The 18,708-nt window shown below is 42.7% G+C and overlaps 1 protein-coding gene across 3 annotated transcripts in view; it reads right to left on the bottom strand.

Annotated features, from left to right (window-relative positions):
- The window catches only part of PRMT8 (protein arginine methyltransferase 8), a 76,065-nt gene that overhangs the window by 31,886 nt on the left and 25,471 nt on the right, over positions 1-18,708 (bottom strand). For all 3 annotated transcript variants that reach the window (XR_013945480.1, XM_080577362.1, XM_080577361.1), the window contains exons 2-3: positions 5,611-5,796; positions 3,516-3,671 (exon numbers count right to left, since the gene is read on the bottom strand). Coding sequence is in view for 2 of the 3 variants with exons in the window: in XM_080577362.1 (XP_080433488.1) it covers positions 3,516-3,671; positions 5,611-5,796 (342 nt within the window). In the remaining variant the exon portion in view is untranslated. The remainder of the gene's footprint in view (positions 1-3,515; positions 3,672-5,610; positions 5,797-18,708) is intronic.

Genomic DNA, 18,708 nt, shown 5'->3' with positions numbered 1-18,708 from the left:
AGGGCAAGAAGGAAGACCCAGGTAACTATAGACCGGTCAGCCTCACCTCCATCCCTGGAAAGGTGATGGAACAACTTATCCTGGGTGCTCTCTCTAGGCATATCAAGGATAAAAGGGTCATTAGGGGCAGTCAACATGGCTTCACCAAGGGGATGTCGTGCTTGACCAATCTGATAGCCTTTTATGAGGATATAACCAGGTGGATAGATGATGGTAAAGCAGTGGATATGGTATATCTTGATTTCAGTAAAGCCTTTGACACTGTCTCCCACAGCATCCTCGCAGCTAATCTGAGGAAGTGTGGACTGGATGATTGGGTAGTGATGTGGACTGTGAACTGGCTGAAGAGAAGAAACCAGAGCATTGTGGTCAATGGGATGGAGTCTAGTTGGAGGCCTGTATCTAGTGGAGTCCCTCAGGGGTCAGTACTGAGACCAGTGTTGTTCAAGATATTCAACAACGACTTGGATGAGGGAATAGAGTGTGCTATCAGCAAGTTTGCAGATGGCACAAAACTGGGAGGAGTGGCTGACATGCAAGAAGGCTGTGCTGCCATCCAGTGAGACCTAGACAGGCTGGAGAGTTGGGCGGGGAGATATTTAATGAAATATAATGAGGGCAATTCTAGAGCCTTGCATCTGGGCAAGAACAACTCCAGTTACCAGTATAAACTGGGGACTGCCCTGCTGGAGAGCACTGAAGGGGAAAGGGACCTGGGAGTCCTGCATGAGCCAGTACTGTGCCCTTGTGTCCAAGAAGGCCAATGGCATCCTGGGATGTATTAGAAGGAGTGTAGTTAGTAGGTCGAGAGTTCTCCTCCCCCTCTACTCTGCCCTGGTGAGAACACATCTGGAATATTATATCCATATATATTTGCTGATGACACAAAACTGGGAGGAGTGGCTGACATGCCAGAAGGCTGTGCTGCCATCCAGCAGGACCTCAACAGGTTGGAGAACTGGGCAGGGAGAAACTTGATGAAATATAATGAGGGCAAATGTAGAGTCCTGCATCTGGGCAAGAACAACCCCAAACACTAGTATAAGTTGTGGACTGCCCTGCTGGAGAAAAGGACCTGGGGGTCCTAGTGGACAGTGGGATGACTATGAGCCAGCACTGTGCCCTTGTGACCAAGAAGGCCAATGGCATCCTGGGGTGTATTAGAAAGGGTGTGGTTAGTAGGTCGAGAGAGGTTCTCCTCCACCCCTACTCTGCCCTGGTGAGAACACATCTGGAATATTGTGTCCAGTTCTGTGCCCCTCAGTTCAAGAAGGACAGGGAACTGCTTGAGAGAGTCCAGCGCAGAGCCACGAGGATGATTAAGGGAGTGGATCATCTCCCTTACGAGGAAAGGCTGAGGGAGCTGGGTCTCTTTAGCTTGGAGAAGAGGAGACTGAGGGGTGACCTTATTAATGTTTATAAACATGTAAAGGGTGAGTGTCAGGAGGATGGAGCCAGGCTCTTCTCAGTGACATCCAATGATAAGACAAGGGACACTGGGAGCAAGCTGGAACATAGGAGTTTCCGCTTCAATATGAGAAAAAACTTTTTTACGGTGAGGGTGACAGAACACTGGAACAAGCTGCCCAGGGGGGTTGTGGAGTCTCCTTCTCTGGAGACTTTCAAAACCTGCATGGACGTGTTCCTGTGTGATGTGATTTAGGTATTCCTGCTCTGGCAGGGGGATTGGACTAGATAATATTTCAAGGTCCCGTCCAATCCCTAACATTTTGTGATTCTGTGGGCTGCCTGTTCCAATGCTGCACAACCCTTTCAGTAAAGAATTTTCTCCTAATATTCAACCTAAACCTCCCCTGTTGCAACTTGAAGCCATTTTCCCTCGTCTTATCACTTGGTGCTTGGGAGAAGAGCCTGATCCCCACCTTGCTACAACCTCCGTTAAGGTAATTGTAAAGTACAACAAGGTCTCCCCTGAGCCTTCAAGCTAAACAACCCCAGCTCTCCCAGAAGCTCCTCATAAGACTTGTTTTCGAGACCCTTCACCAGCTTCGTTGCCACTGTCTTCCCATGATGGGTGTGAGAAGGCATGAAGAAAAGAAGAACTGAGGGGACTGGTTCTGTCTAGTTTGTAGAAGACAAAGCTTAGGAGGAAATCCAATAGCTATCTTAAACTATCCAGAAAGGGATTGCAGAGAAAAAAAAAAGTCAATCTCTTTTCAGAATTGCACAGTAACAGGACAAAAGACTGTAGTCATGGCCTGCAGCAAGGGAAATTTCTGCTGATTGTAGCATTGAAATTGGTGCTTAGAGAGAATTTAGTCTCCATCCTTGGAGGTTCTCAGAACTGAGCTGCACAAGGACTTGAGCAACCTGATATAGTTTTAAACTTAACTGCTTTGAGCATGAGTTTGGATTAGAGGCTTCCAGAGGTCTTCCAGACTAAATCTTTCTGAGTCAGTGATTCTATACTTTGCACCTCCTGGAGACCCTGAGATGATTCTAGCAGTTGGCTGACTGTCATTGACTAAGTTCCAACAGTGAATGAGAACTGGTAAGAAGAACTAGGCAGGACAATGGATGAATTTGAACCTTAAGAAGGAAAAGAGTGAGAAAAGGACTGATTTCAGTGTCACGGTAGCCAGAAAACCAACACTCTGCATTTGTCAACAGTTCCCCTAACATGCTATTTGAAAAACTAACTGTAGAGAAGAAACTGAAACATCTCAGCTCTGTGTAATAACTCCTGTCAAATGTTTGCTTTTTAATAAGAACAATCACGGTTTCCACTGGGACTCTTTGCTAAAAGGATCATAGAGTTAATTTTGAATTTGAATGTGATTGCCGCTTCTTTATCTCTGCAATGTCTGTTTTTCCAGCACAAACACAACTCTGCAGCCTGATAGGTGACAGGGTTTATGGTGAGGTAGCTCATGTGTCAAGAATGCTGAAAATCTTAGGCTGTCGCAGAGAAGTTTCCCACCTAAATAAATTCCTTGAATGCTAAGTTTTCCTGTGTTTCTAGCTTCAGTGTTGGACAGTCCATGGATGAGCTGACACTCGTGTCCCACTGAGCTTTATAAATGCCTGAGGTAGAGCCTGAACTGTAAAGAAATCCAAAGCAAACAATGACAATAACAACAAACTCATGGAAAAGTATTTACTTTTCTTTTACTGGGTGAATTCTCTACAATGAGTTGACTCACTCTAGAATTAGAGGAGGGAGGAAGACCATATGGCCAGGGATCTGGGAGACAGCCAGGAGGAAATGTGGATATGTATCAGAACACCAAAGACCCTCCCCTCTCCTCCAGACCCCCTTTTCCACCAAAAAGCAGGCAGTATGTCTTGATTTGGAAAGGGTGCCCTACTGAAGATCATAGAAAGCTTCAGACCTCCACTGAAGGCACTGTAACTCAAGTCATACAAAAGCTTGGAGGGAAGAATTTCAAACCAAGACAAGTAAGAAACGTAAATCAATGTAAATCCATTTTCCTTGTTTTCTTCTCAGGCAAAATATGCAAACAAACCCAAAACATGATGGGAAGTCTTCTTACCCCATATACTTTCTTGGCTCCTGCCTTTGCAGCAAACATGGAGAGGATTCCTGTGCCACTTCCAACATCAAGGACAATCTTATCTTTAAAAACATGTTTATTGTGATACATTGAGTTTCTATAGGTTAATGTACGTACTTCATCCTTTAACATTTCCTGTGGTGAAAAAAAAAACACAAACCACCAAACAACAAAACATTGTCTTATTATTTGAAGTGCTTATATATATTCAACATTGCTGCTGAATTTATTTCCTTCTTGTAATTCAAGCATTATTAACAACCTGAAGAGTTTTTCAAGTACTTTGGGATGCACACATCAAAGCAACTTTAAAAGGCAAGCTGCTTAGAAGTGAATTGTTAAGAATAAGCATGATGCCCTTCATATAATTTTATTTCTCTAAATATTACTTCACTGTTACAAATAGACAAATGGCAATCAGAACTTAATCTGACCACAGCACTGCTCTGGGCATAGACAGAAGCCATGCAGAAATGCAAACTTTCCTTCTTTCTCCTAAATCATGAACAACCTAGAGCCTCAGCCTATAGACTTTCTGAGGTTCCTCTTTGAACACAAGAGAAATAATTCCTTAAAGCATTTTAAAAAGGCAATCTTGTCAGCCTTGCAGAAAAAGATGTAGTTAGTCCACAGCTGAGCTTGGAAATCATGTGCTCTATTTGGCAATCTCCTTCTGTTCTTTTGTTCACTCATTCATAGGACCAATTTTGAGAAGATATTTATGTATAACCTAGACCACTACTTCACTATTTTAAGGTGTCATTGTTAGGAGCTGATTTTTACTTCATTGACTGCAGCAGTACATGAATTTCATTTAATTGACAACTTGCTCTCAACTGTGTATATATTAATCAAACTATATCAATGAAAACCACTCAAATTTCTTCTCCCTTCAGTACATTTAGGGACTGACTAGGTCTTCTCCGAGGTACAAGAGCCAGGTTCAGGTTCTTCTCCTGAACCTGGCTCTTGTACCTCGGAGAAGACCTAGTCAGTCTCTTTCTCCCATCCTTGATGTCGCAAAGTCTGCCAGCCTCCTCTAGCAGCTCCTTTACTTGTTGATGCAGATCAGTGCAGACCAGAGCAGACCTCCTGCAGGCAAAGAGGCCGTTTCCCACCTCTCAAGCCTCAGCAAGAGGCACTCCCTGCACTCCATGAAACCTACAGAGCTGTATCGTTCCATCAGGAACTCAATCTGAGTTGAGGTCTCCAATGTATCTTTTAGTAGTTCTCTTTAGTCTCCTTCCCACACAACTGTTCCTCTGTCTTCTTTCATATCTGAATATCATATTTTTGAATATCTGAATGGTACACTGACAAGGTGCAACTGGCAGACAGAAACCTGTTTATATAAAAGCTCCAGAAACAATTACTAGACTAGTGGAAATAGTTCATTATGTGGTTTGTGAAAAGTGCCACTGATTTCACATTGTTGGCCTTTTTGCTGCCATGTCTTTAAAATTCCATACTCTTGGGTCATGCAAATGTAAGATGTTATTAGCATCTTTAGAGTGGGTCCACAGACAACTTTTTCTAGTAAATATGGTCCCCTGTGTATAGTGAATTCTTTGCAGGAATGGATTTCCTGGATGATATTGAGATATATGTTCCCATTAGTGCAGCTTGTACATTCAAATAACATGCCAGGAGTCAAAAAACTACTTGGCTTCCTTTGTCAGTTGAGTAACTTTTCTGTTAGCATGTGCTCAAATATGCAAGAGAACAAAAGACTAAATTAACAATGAGGTAGTTTCCGTGTGTGATTGGGTTAGTTTGCAGTCCTCACCAATGCCCTAAGCTGTACTCAGATGAAGATCACCAGTGTACAGATAGCTAATATAAGTGCTGTGGCAAATTCATATATGTAAGGATTTAAGTGGGACAGAGGTTTTGAACACAGATCTCTGGAGAAGTGGATGATATCTTTGGTACTTGATCAGATAATCCAGTGTTCTGAGGAAAGGCAGAATATAATCATTAGGAAGTGTGAGGGGGATAAATAACTCATACATCACAGAAAGCTTTTATTTATTTTTTATTCTGCAATAATTACTGATATAAAAATAAATATTACCTCATGAATTCCAAAGTGAGCATAGGAATCAAAATAATAATCCCTGGATGTCATCTCTTCTGGATTGAGGAGCTTTGCCATCTTGCCTCGGCCCGGGCAGCTTGGTTGCAATGGGACATGTATGACAGATTGAACTGGCTTCGGAACAACAGTAGGCTGTGGAGGCTGGGATGGGACAGGGCAAACCTAGGAGAATACAGAGTATTGTTAAGAGGCATCATTAAAAAAGAACCTTTCTCTCCATTACTGGCATAGTAATATTGTAAAGAGCTAACAGGTAGTAACACCAAAGACACGCGGGTTATCATAAGTGAAATCTGGGAAAATAGCTGCTAACTATTCCTGTCTCTTTAACTTATTTGCTCTGTCTTAGAAAATTTCCTTAATGGCTTTTTCCTTGATGTCCCTCTGCAGATACTGTCATCAGTGCAAAGTAATTGGAAAACACTGGTGTTGGCTTAACTGGGTGACTCCAAACATGCACTGACTAGCATTAACATTGACACATGGCAGTTAAGAGCTAGGTTTTCTGCTTTAGTAACAAATTTCTCTGTCAAACTGCCACAGCTTTGTAAAAGGCAAGTTGTAATAATTTAATATTTCTCCTGCAAATAAGGGCCGACTGTCAAAGGATTTTGAACACTGTGTTGCCAATATGAAAGACATGATCCATAATAGATTCTTAATTGTCAGGTGATATATCTGGCTCTATTGATGAGGTAGGCCTGAGAAAGCTCACAATATCTGAAAGTCCCTTACACTACCTGAAAATCTGTTAGCACGTTCAGTAAGCGGTGTACGAAGCTGTGTGGGATATGTTACTGTACTGGGTCAGCATTGGATGGAATTAACTTTCCCCACAGAAGCCCACATACCGCTGTGCTTTTCACTTGTAGCTAGAACAGAACTGATATTGTACCAATGTTTTGGCTATTGCTTAACAATGGTGGCACAGCAACAAGGCTGTCTCTCCAATTCCAGTAGGCTCAGGGTGGGCAAGAGGTGATGAGGGGACATAGTAAGGACAGCTGACCTAAACTGACTAAGGGGATATTCCATACTGTATGACATTATGCTCAGCAATAAAAACTGAGGGGGAAAGAAGGGGAAATAGAGACACTTTTTGTGAAAGTTTTTGACTTCCCGAGCAACCACTATTGAGGCCCTGCTTCCCAATGCATGGCTGAACATAACTTGCTGATAGGAAGTAGGGAATAATTTTTTTCCTTTGCTTCTGCGTGGCCTTTCTTTTTCTTCCCTTTCATTAAACTGCTCCTTTTCTCAACCTGCAGGTTTTTCTTTTATGTATTATTTTTTGTCCCCATGTCCTTCTGAGGAGGGGGAGTGAGAGAGCAGTGTGTTGGAATTTAGCTGCCCATCAGTTGTTAAACCACAACAGTTATCTCTTAATTTAATTTACTGTTCTGGGGAGTCATGTGGTGCCAACACATCCTGGCCCACTGTGCTTTGTTTTTCCTTGGTATTTCACCTTCAGTAGCAAAATTTCAATAGAGCCAGAATTCTTATAATCCCTTGACTCAGATTTTACATCTGTAGCCTCTAAGACGGAATATAGAATGTTTCAGAACCAGTTTAAGTGGAAAGAGATACAGACCATGGTCTGGCTAGGGGTATATCTCCGTCTTTCATCCTTAACATAAAACAAAATGCTGAAAACTGAGAAAGACTGAAGAAGACATTACAGTGTCACGTGTGCTAAGTGACCTGCAAATTATGGGTCAACAACTTCAGGTACTGCGAAAGTCAACACCACTTAAACTATGTCAACTCCTCTTCTACCTTCTTCTGACTTTCAAATTCAGTAATTTCCCAGTGGGGACAGGATGTGCCTCTCCTAAATACTTTTATAGACTTTGCCCTATATTCTATACTGTGACACTGCAAAACATTCCCTTGTACTCTCTATGTATAGCATCAATTAGCCTAGTTCAGTTTACTTCAATATAAAAAAAATACATTTTTCCCCAGATCATTTGAAGATTTAAATGCGTCACCTTTTGACAGTTTCTTTGGTCACTCTGGGAAAAGGAATACAAGTAGTTTATGTACCTGTAAAGCCTTTTGTCCCAAATGATCCAGAAGTGCTTTATTTTCTGACTTTTTTGACTCTATTGCCTCATCCAGTTCACCTCTCATCCAGAATATAATTGTTCCCAACTGGTATTTGTATTTTTGTCCTGTCCAGTTCTGTCAAGGTATTGACTGTGATATTCAACTCTTCTAAATTCAATCCTGATAGTTTTAATTATATACTTGAGTTTACAACCTAACATTTTTCTCCAGTGGTGCACACATTATTAAATCTTTGCAGTTAACTTGCCCTGCAGTCCTTTCTATATTGTTCCACTAGATTACAAGGATTTAAACTGTAGATGTTCAGCACTGCATTTTCACAGAATCACAAAATTGTAGGGGTTAGAAGGGACCTCAAGGGATCATTGGGTCCAACCACCCTGCCAAAGCAGGTTCCCTAGAGCAGGTTGCCCAGGTAGGCATCCAGATGGGTCTTGAGTATCTCCAGAGAAAGAGACTCCACAACCTCCCTGGGCAGCCTGTTCCAGTGCTCTCTCCCCCTCACCATGAAGAAGTTCTTTCGCATGTTTGTGCGGAACTTCCTGTGCTCCATTTCGTGGCCATTGCCCTTTGTCCTGTCCCCACAGACCACTGAAAAGAGATGGGCCATGGGCTCTTTGTCTCCCACACTTAAGATATTTGTAAACATTGATAAGATCCCCCCTCAGTCTTCTTTTCTCCAGGCTGAACAGACCCAGGTCTCTCAGCCTTTCCTCATAGGGGAGATGCTCCAGGCCCCGTATCATCTTTGTGGCCCTCTGCTGGACTCTTTCCAGGAGGTCCCTGTCGTTTTTGTACTGGGGAGCCCAGAACTGGACACTACTCCAGGTGAGGCCTGACCAGGGCAGAGTAGAGGGGGAGGATCACCTCCCTTGATCTGCTGGCCACGCTTCTTTTAATGAACCCCAGGTTCCTATTGGCCTTCTTGGCCACCAGGGCACACTGCTGGCTCATTGCCAACCTGTCGTCCACCAGGACCCCCAGGTCCTTCTCCACAGAGCTCCTCTCCAGCAGGTCATCCCCCAGCCTGTACTGATACATGCAGTTGTTCCTTCCCAAGTGTAGGACTCTACACATGCTTTTGTTAAACCTCATATGGTTTCCTCCTGCCCATCTCTCCAGCCTGTCCAAGTATTGCTGAATGGCAGCACAGCCTTCTGGTGTGTTGGCCACTCCTCCCAGCTTTGTATCATCAGTGTACTTGCTGAGGGTGAACACTATTCCCTCATCAAGGTCGTTGATGAAGATGCTGAACAAAATTTTAATTTACTTTTAATTTAATATGAAATTTAATATAATTTTAATTTAATATGAACTCTATGAGGTCTTACATTTTTCTCCCAAATCTTGTCCTGCATCATTTTGTAAGCAAAAAAACCCCATAAACTTAACATCCAGTGAACTCTCCATTCTCTTCCTGTCTTAGGTGAGAAGTGAGAAGGTAGAGAAGTTTCTCACTTCTCTAGCTTGTTAGTATTAGGTAATAAAATCTCCCTATGCTGAGTCTGTCTTGCCCATGACAATAAATATTGAGTGATCTCCCTGTCCTTGTCTCAACCCTTGAGCCCTTTTCATCATATTTTCTCCCAATTTCTCTTTAAGGAAGGGGAGTGAGAGAGAGGTTGTTGTGGAGCTCGGATGCCCACCTGAGTAAAACCACCACAGTGTAACATGTAATTCTGAAACTCTAAGGCAAAGTTGGTACCTACAAGAATAATTTTGTGAGTGGGGCTCAGGAAACCTCTCTGTCATAGGTTTGATATAGGTACTGCAAACAATTTCTGCCAGTGTCCTCTGACAGCAAATATCTGGGAAAAACCTTAAAAGTAGCGGACAGTTTCAAAGCAAAGAATGTGATGAAAGCTGTTATTTTTATCAGAAACAATAAAGTCTTCAGGTACACATATTTATGTATAATAAACATATAATAAACATATTTATGTTTATGACATATTTATATGTCACTCAGTGCACTCCATACCAGAGTGGCTTTAACCATTTGGCTTGCTTGATTGTGGTGCATGTTTTGCATTCATGGATAACCAATGCAACGATGTCCACGGTCAAGTCCATCTCTCATTCATGAGCCCATCTATATGTTGCATCTCTTCCTTGATGGTCTGAGGTGCCATGGTTCCAACAAGATATAAATAATTCACCCTTATGTTGCTAGTCTAGATCCACCTAAGTCACTTCAATTCTAGCAGCCTGATCCACCTGCTAGTTGTTCTGATGTTCTTCAGTGACACAGCTCTTGGGTATGTGAGCATCTACATGATGTACCTTTACAACCAGGTTCTCTACCCAGGCAGCAATCTCTTGCCCCAGTGCGGCAGCCTGGATAGGTTTGTCTCTGTGCTGCCAATCGCTCTGCTTCCATTGTTGTAACCACCCCCACAGGGCACTTGCCACCATCCATGAGTCAGCGTAGTGTTAAAGCACTGGCCACTTTTCCCATTCAGCAGTATCTAAAGCCAACTGGCTGGCCTTCACTTCTGCGAACTGGCTTAATTCACCTTCTCCTTCAGCAGTTTCTGCGACTTCTTGTTTAGGGCTCCATACAGCAGCTTTCCATCTCTGATGCTTTCCTACAATACTACAGGAGAACCATCAGTGAAGAGGAGATATTGCTTGTCATTTTCTGGTAGTTTATTACACAATGGGATCTCTTCATCAGACATCACCTCCTCCTCTGGTGATAGTCTGAAATCTCTGCCAGTCCATGATCACCTCCCAGATTTGTGTCTGGTTGGGTTTTCCTATCCAACGCTGTTGTGTTATCAGTGTGACCCACTTACTTCATGTAGCATCGGTTGCATGATGGGTAGAGGGAATCCTGCCTTTGAACATTCAGCTTAGCACAGTTAATCGAGGTTCCAAGAGGAGCTGTGCATCACTACCAACTACTTCTGAAGCAGCTCAAACCCCTTCATATGCTGCTAGTATCTCTTTTTCAGTTGGAGTGCAGCAGGCCACAGATTATCTGTATCCCTGACTCCAAAATTCCAAAGGGATGCTTGCTGCCAAAGGCTCTTGGTGGGGCCTTGCTCCCCTGCTGTGGTGTAAAACACTTTTTTTTCACCTTGTCCTGTCCAGCCTGGCCAAAGGGATACTGTTCTTTTTTTCAAAGGCTTCTCATTGCTCAGGGCCCCATTTGAAATTCTTCAAATTCTTGAAATTCTTCTGTGTCACTGGATCCAGGGCTTACAATCAGACTGTAATTTGTGATATATATTCTCAAATGTCTCCAATTTGTTAAATACATCCTCAAAAAAACAAACCAAACCAACCAAACAAACAAAAAGCACTAAGAAATTTGTATTTCTTTTGTGCTAGTTGGTGGAGACACAGATGTTATTTTATTGGTCATGGATTCATAATATGGTTTGGGGAGGAAGGGACCATAAAGATCATCTAGTTCCAAACCCCCAGCTGTGGGCAAGGACACCTCCCACTAAATCAGGTTGCTCAAAGCCCCATCCAACCTGGCCTTAAACACTTCCAGGGATGGGGCATCCACCACTTCTCTGGGCAACCTGTTCCAGTGCCTCGCCACCCTCACAGAGAAGAATTTCTTCCTTATATCTAATCTAAACCCACCTTCTTTTAGTATAAAGTTATTACTCCTTCTGCTATCACTGCACTCCCTGATAAATAGTCCCTCTCATGCTTTCCTGTAGCCCCCCTTCCCCCTTTAAGTACTGAAAGGCCACTGTAAAGTCTCCCTGGTGCTCTCTCTACTCCAGGCTGAACTTCCCCAGATCTCTCAGCCTTTCTTCAGAGAAGTGTTCCAGCCTTTTGGTCATCTTTGTGGCCCTCCTCTGGACTCATATGTCCATGTACTTCTTGTGCCAGGGGCCCCAGAGCTGAACGCAGTACTCCAGGTGGGATTTCCTGAGAGCAGAGTAGAGAGGGAGAATCACCTCCCTTGACCTGCTGGCCATGCTTTTTTTTGATGCAGCCCAGGATACAGCTGGCTTTCTGGGCTCCAAGTGCGCATTGCCAGCTCATGTTGAGCTGGTGCTCTGTTGTGATAGTATTTGCATCATGTGTGATACACAAAGATGAGTCAATAAAGGGTACCTGAAAAGTTGGAGAAGATTCATTTCTTCCACTTTCTCCTACCAGCTGATCATCCTCTCAGAAGGTTCACATGGGTGAGCACTACTTGTGAACTTAACTATACACAAAGTTGCATTAGAAGAAAGATTACTAAGTCAAGGACTTACATTTGTGAACTTACAAGAGGGATGAATTTCTTCCTGTATATATAGAGTATATATATATATATATAGAGTATATATATATATGTATATATACCTTCCTGTATCCCTTCCAGAACTGAAAAAAATCCATGATACGATTTACAAGCCTAGCACACATATACCGTACCTGTTAAAAACATATCTTTTGAATAACTCCTGAATAACTGAATAACTCCTGGAAAGGGAAAGCATCTGGGCAAGATGTGAACCTCACATCAATTAAGTGATCTAATAAATTAGATCTGGGTAAATCATTTTTATTAAAAAGATGGATTCCAGCCAGCTGCACAGAGTTCCAGAACACTGGCCAATGCCATTGCCAATACAGTTTGAAAGAATGCAAGCAGCTGCTTCAGAATGCATTCATCACTGTGATAAACTTGCATCCCTGTAGTTTTCCATCTCCCATTTGTTGCAGTTGGAGGATCTGAAGGATCTCAGAAGGAATCTTTTTCTACCATCACTATGGGAACCTGGTACTCTATGTCATTTCAACACTTAAGTCAGAGGAAATTAGCTAACTATTTTCCTGTATTTTAAAATTAAAGAAAGTTTAATTCCTCTTTTTTTTTTTTTTTTTTTTTTTTTTTTATTTGTGGACAAAGTTGGCAGACTACAGCTGCATTAAATATATTAGTACAGGACCACTTTTTTAAAAGCTTTGTGTTCTTACAGAGGGCAAGATTCATAACTGTCATTCATTTCTCAAAATCTCACATTTGTATACCTTGACATCAGTAAAATTTTTAAAAAAATCAAAAAAATAATATTAAAATCTAAAAAATTAAAAATCTAAAATTAAAATCTAAAATTTAGATATGTGGAGTTGTCCATTTTCATCAATGGGAAGTGTTGAAATTCTTTTTTCTTGAAAACTTAGGTATCTAGGTCAACATGGGCTGAGGAGGCTACCTAGATGTACAATTCCCATAATACAATGTCTACCCTTTCATTAATGCCTATTCTTTCGTTAAGAAACAACACTCATTAAGAATGGTGTTACAGCTTAATATGAATAACTTTCAGCATTCTCTTTTATTTTTAAACAAATAGTTTCATGATATCTGAAAGTATAATTATTTGCTGGGCCAGATAGCTTTCTATGTCAGAACTACTAGAATAAATTATGCCTAGCTCCATTTTCATCAGTCTGAATGTAATAATCTACTCCTTTAACATGCAAAAGATTATCACCTGATATGCAACCACCTTAGCAGTTCCAACAATACAAATTCTTCCTGCTGCAGATATAAGAGCGTAGGTATATATAAGACGTGTTTGGTATCCTCCTCCCAAAACTGAGGCTTACTTCTACAATGTCTTCTTGAAAATCGTTACACAATGGCACTGATTAAAACCTCTCTTGACTCCTTTGGCTTGTATTCTTGTGGAATAAATCTTTTCCCAGGTTAGTGGGAGCATGTCTTGTGTGATCTTTGGATTGAGCAAAAAATTTGGTTCATTATCTGTGGAAAAGCAGTTTTAACCTGATTTTCTAAGGAAATGAAGCTGTCACAATACCTTGTCTGTGTACCCCAGTGAAAACTTTTGAGCTTGTCTGCTTTTTGAGCAGTTTCATTTGAAAGAACTGCCTTTTCAACAGTTTAAATTGAAAGAACAGTGGAAATATCAAACACATTTGCATTCATAGAATCATAGAATGGCTTGGGTTGGAAGGGACCTTAATGATCATCTAACTCCAACCCCCCTGCCATAGGCAGGGATGCCACCCACTACATCAGGTTGGCCAAGGCTTCATCCATCCTGACCTTGAACACCTCCAGAGATGGGGCATCTACAACTCAGAATCATAGAATCATAGAATATCCTGAGTTGGAAAGGACCCATAAGGATCATCGACTCAAACTCCTGGCACCACACAGGTCTGCCCAAAAATTCAGACCATATGACTAAGAGCACAGTTGAAACGCTTCTTAAACTCCATCAAGCTTGGTGCCATGACTACGTCCCTGAGGATCCTGTTCCAGTGCACGACAACCCTCTCAGTGAAGAAACTCTTCCTGATATCCAGCCTGAACCTCCCCTGTCGCAGCTTGACACCATTCCCTCGGGTCCTATCACTGTTCACTAAAGAGAATAGATCGGCACCTGCCCCTTCACTCCTCGTTGTGAGAAAGCTGTAGACCGCGATGAGGTCTCCTCTCAGCCTCCTCTTTTCCAGGCTGAACAGGCCAAGTGACCTCAGCCTCTCCTCATATATCTTACCCTCTATGACCTTCACCATCTTTGTAGCCCTTCTCTGGACACTCTCCAATAGTTTCACATCCTTTTTGTACTGTGGTGCCCAGAGCTGCACACAGTACTTGAAGTGAGGCTGCACCAGCACACAGTAGAGCGGGACAATCACTTCTCTTGACCGACTAACAACGTCTCTTGGCAAGCTGTTCCACTGCTTCACCACCCTTACAGTGAAGAATTTCCTCCTCATGTCTGGGCTAAATCTATCCTCTTTTAGTTTAAGACCATTCACCCTTGTCCTATCATTATCTACCCGAATAAAGAGTCCTGCTCCATCTTTTTTATAAGGCCCCTTTAAATACTGAAAGGCTGCAATGAGGTTTCCCTGGAGCCCTTTCTTCTCCAGACTGAACATCCCCAGCTCCCTCATCCTTTCTTCATAGGAGAGGTGCTCCAGTCCTCTGATCATCTTTGTAGACCTCCTCTGGACTCCCTTGAACAGGTCCACATCTTTCTTGTGCTTGGAACCCCAAACCTGGATGCAGCACTCCAAGTGGGGCCTCACAAGGGCAGAGCAGAGGGGGACAATCACCTCCCTCGACCTGCTGGTCACACCTCTTTTGATGCAGCCCAGGATGCAGTTGGTCTTCTGGGCTGCAAGGATGCACTGCTGGCTCACATTGAGACTTTCACCCACCAGAACCCCCCAAGTCTTTCTCCGCAGGGCTGCTCTCAATGAGTGCTTCTCCCAGTCTATACTCCTGTTTGGGACTGCTCTGACCCAGGTGCAGCACCTTGGACTTTTGGAACCTCATGAAGTTCACATGGGCCAACTTCTCCAGCCTGTCCAGCTCCTTTTGAAAGGCATCTCTTCCTTCTTCGGTATCAACTGCACCACTCAGACTCGTGGCATCTGTAAACTTGCTGAGGGTGCACTCAGTCCCATCATCTATGTCATTGATGAAGAAACTGAAAAACACAGGTCCCAAGAAAGACCCCTGAGGGACATCACCTGTCACCAACCTCCACCTGGACATAGAAACATTGACCACTATGCTCTGGGTGCAGCCATCGAGCTAATTCCTTATCCACCAGATGGTCCACCCTTCAAATCCATCTCTTGCCAATTTAGAGATTAGGATGTCATGTGGGACCGTGTCAAAGGCCTTACAGAAGTCCAAGTAGATGACATCTGTTGGTCTCCTCTTGTCAACTGATGCAGTTACTCAATCATAGAAGGCCACTAGATTGGTCAGGCACGATTTACCGTTGGTGAAGCCATGCTGGCTGTCCCTGATTACCCCCTTGTCCTGCAGGTGCCTTAACATTGCCTCCAGGAGGATTCGTTCCATGATCTTGCCAGGCACAGAGTTGAGGCTCACTGCTCTGTAGTTCCCCTGGTCTTCCTTTCTACCCTTTTTAAAACTGGGAGTGATGTTTCCCCAGTCACCAGGGACTTCACCTGACAGACATGATTTTTCAAATATGATGGAGAGTGGCTTGGCAACTACATCAGCCAATTCCTTCAGGACCCTGGGATGCATGTCTTCAGGGCCCATAGACTTGTAAAGTTGCGTCAGGAGGTCCCAAACTGTGCTCTTCGCTTACAGTGGGAGGGACTTTGCTCCCCCAGCCTCCACCTAGAGGTTCAGAGACTCGAGAGATGTGGGAAGCCTGATCACTAGTTAAGACCGAGGCAAAGAATTTGTTAAGTGCCTCTGCCTTCTCCGCATCTGTCATTACCAGTTCTCTGTCTTCATCTGCAGAGGCGATAGGTTCTCTTTAGTCTTTCTTTTGCCGCCAGTGTACCTGTAGAACTGGTTGTTCTTGTTATTCTTTGCATCCCTCGGCAAGTTTTGTTCTGTCAGTGCCTTGGCTTTCCTGATCCCATCCCTGCACATCCGGACAGCATTTCTGTACTTGAATGTATTCCTACACATTTTTTTAAAATCAGAAATTTGGTAGAAGAACTGACAATTTAATGATCCACTGAAGGTGAAGCAGCCAGATTTTAGTTGTCATTGTTTCTACTTGCTAGCAACTTATTAAGCTAACTGGTTTGTGTTACATGTGTACTGTGTAGTCTCCAGACTAACCATACTGTTTGATCATTAATAAAAATCTAGGAAAAATTCTAGTCAGAGCTCAGAACTAAGATGGCAGATGAGGGGATAAAGAGTACCTACTTGAAGGAAACAAGGTTTCATTAGCGTCCCTACTCATGAAAAAACCTTTTTATGTAAAGGATGTGAAGCTTACAAGGAACGCAATGCAATGTGGACAGAGACCAAAGGATTCCTTCAGAGACCAGGTAAGACAAACATTGAACTGCAGACAGACATTACTATTTGGAAACAAGGACCTTAGTTATGTCTGTCTTACGTAAATGTTTTCAAGAAGTGAGGCTTTGAAAAACCAGTAAAGAATATTTGCCTTTCCTTGTGGATTTTCTTTTTCTTAGTGGAGTCTTTATGTTGTGATGTTTCTCACAATCACACTGAAATAGCCATTTCCTCAGCAGCTATAAATCTATTTTCTCCTTGATTAAAATTAAGCTCTGTTTTTTTGCTGTAAGTAAATCAGCTTCATCAAGGACCCAACTTAAATGTCTCTATGCAAATGCACATAGCATGGGGAATAAACAAGAGGAGATAAGAGATGTGCACACACCTGCAGGGCTATAATCTTATTGGTATCATGGAGACATGGTGGGATGTCTCCCATAACTGGAGTGTTTGAATTGAAGCATACAGGCTCTTTAGGTAGGACAGGCAGGGGAGACAAGGAGGGGGCATCACACTCTATGCCAATGAGCAGCTGGAGTGCATGGAGCTCTGCTTGGGGATGGATGAGGAGCTGATAGAGAGCTTATGGGTCAGGATTAAAGGGAGGGAAGAGACAGGTGACATTATAGTGGGGGTCTGCTACAGGCCACTCAACCAGGAAGATGGAGAAGGCAAATATTGAGACTACTGCATTTAGCTCTGGAGCCCCCAACACAAAAAGGACATGGGACTGTTGGAATGAATCCTGAGGGCCACAAAGATAAGCACAGAGGTGAAGCACCTCTCCTCTGAAGACAGGTGAGAAAGTTGGGGTTGTTCAGCCTGGAGAAGAGAAGGCTCCAGGAAGACCTTGTAGCAGACTTCTGGTACCTAAAGGGAGCCTACAAAAATGCTGGACAGCGACTCTACAGGGAATGGAGTGATAGGGCAAGGGGCTTTAAACTAAAAGAGGGTAGATTTAGATCAGGTATAAGGAAGAAATTCTTTACTATAAGGGCAGTGAGGCACTGGGACAGGTTGCCCACAGAAGCTGTGTATGTCCCATCACTGGAAGTGTTCAAGGCCAGGTTGAATGGTTCTTTGAGCAACCTGGTGTAGTGGAGGGTGTCCCTGCCCATGGCTAGGCGGGGTGGAACTGCCCATGGCAGCTGGGTTTTAAGGTCCCTTCCAACCCAAACCATTCTATGGAAGAGCCTCATATGTATTCTAAATTGCAGATAACTGTGAGTTAAATGCAGCTGTAAATCTGTCCTCTGCATGGAAATTCTGAGTTTCTCAGTAGTTAGACTCTAAGAAAATAGGGATAGAGATCTGATTCTGAAAACTGCTTGCTTTGAAGATACTACTTTTTCAGCCACTTCAAGGTCATGCACTTCTCTAACCTTTTCAAATGGTGTATCTGAAATGTACAATGTCAGATCAACCCATCATAGACAAACCTGTCCACTTACTATCAGGAAATTCATGGTCCATTACTGACAAGTATAGCTTAGAGAACATTATAATTGCTACCTGTTATCCCTATGGTGATAACAAAAATACTGTGGAAACACAGAGGCAGGTTCTGAAATATGAGGTTCTATTGCTTGCTTTGGAATAAAGCTTTTGTCCAGAACAACTGAGACTGAGCAATCATACAAGTAACTTGATTATACACTGAGTGGTCAAATCCCCCAAAAGTCAAAGTATAAGATGCTAGCAACAATTGGCATATCTAGGCTGCAGCAGAAATAACACCAAGTAGCAAAAAGAATGCAAAGATCAAAAAGGTGTGCAAATCTGTTACTTACTCTTTGAAAGTTAAAAAGTAATTTTGGTATCCAAAGCCAAATATGAGACAGGAACTGTGATACTTTTGTGGATCTCACCCAGGATATTAGATACTGTCAAGATTCTTAATGGGGAAAAGAGGTCCCTTCACAGGTTCCTTCCACCTATATTATATGATATCAAGACATGGACAGTTATATTAGTACTATGCAGGAGATACAGTGGCAATGGCAGGATAAACTTATAAACCTGATATCTCTGTGCAGATTATGGAGTTGGTTATAAATATGGATTTAAAAATTTACATATGCAATAGAAACAGAACCTGTCTACACGAGATTAAGGAATGCACACTGTCAGAAGAACAAGACATAAAACTCTGGAAGGAAAAGATTTTGAAGCTACATATAACAGCAGGTCTATGGATGTATGTAAGGATGGGAGTGATGTTAAGTAGCTGTAGCTAAAAGCTTAAGCAGTTTTAG

This window comes from Anser brachyrhynchus (genome assembly GCF_964034855.1).
Source record: "Anser brachyrhynchus genome assembly, chromosome: 1".
NCBI lineage: Eukaryota > Metazoa > Chordata > Aves > Anseriformes > Anatidae > Anser > Anser brachyrhynchus.
This window is presented reverse-complemented; position numbering and strand designations above follow the sequence as displayed.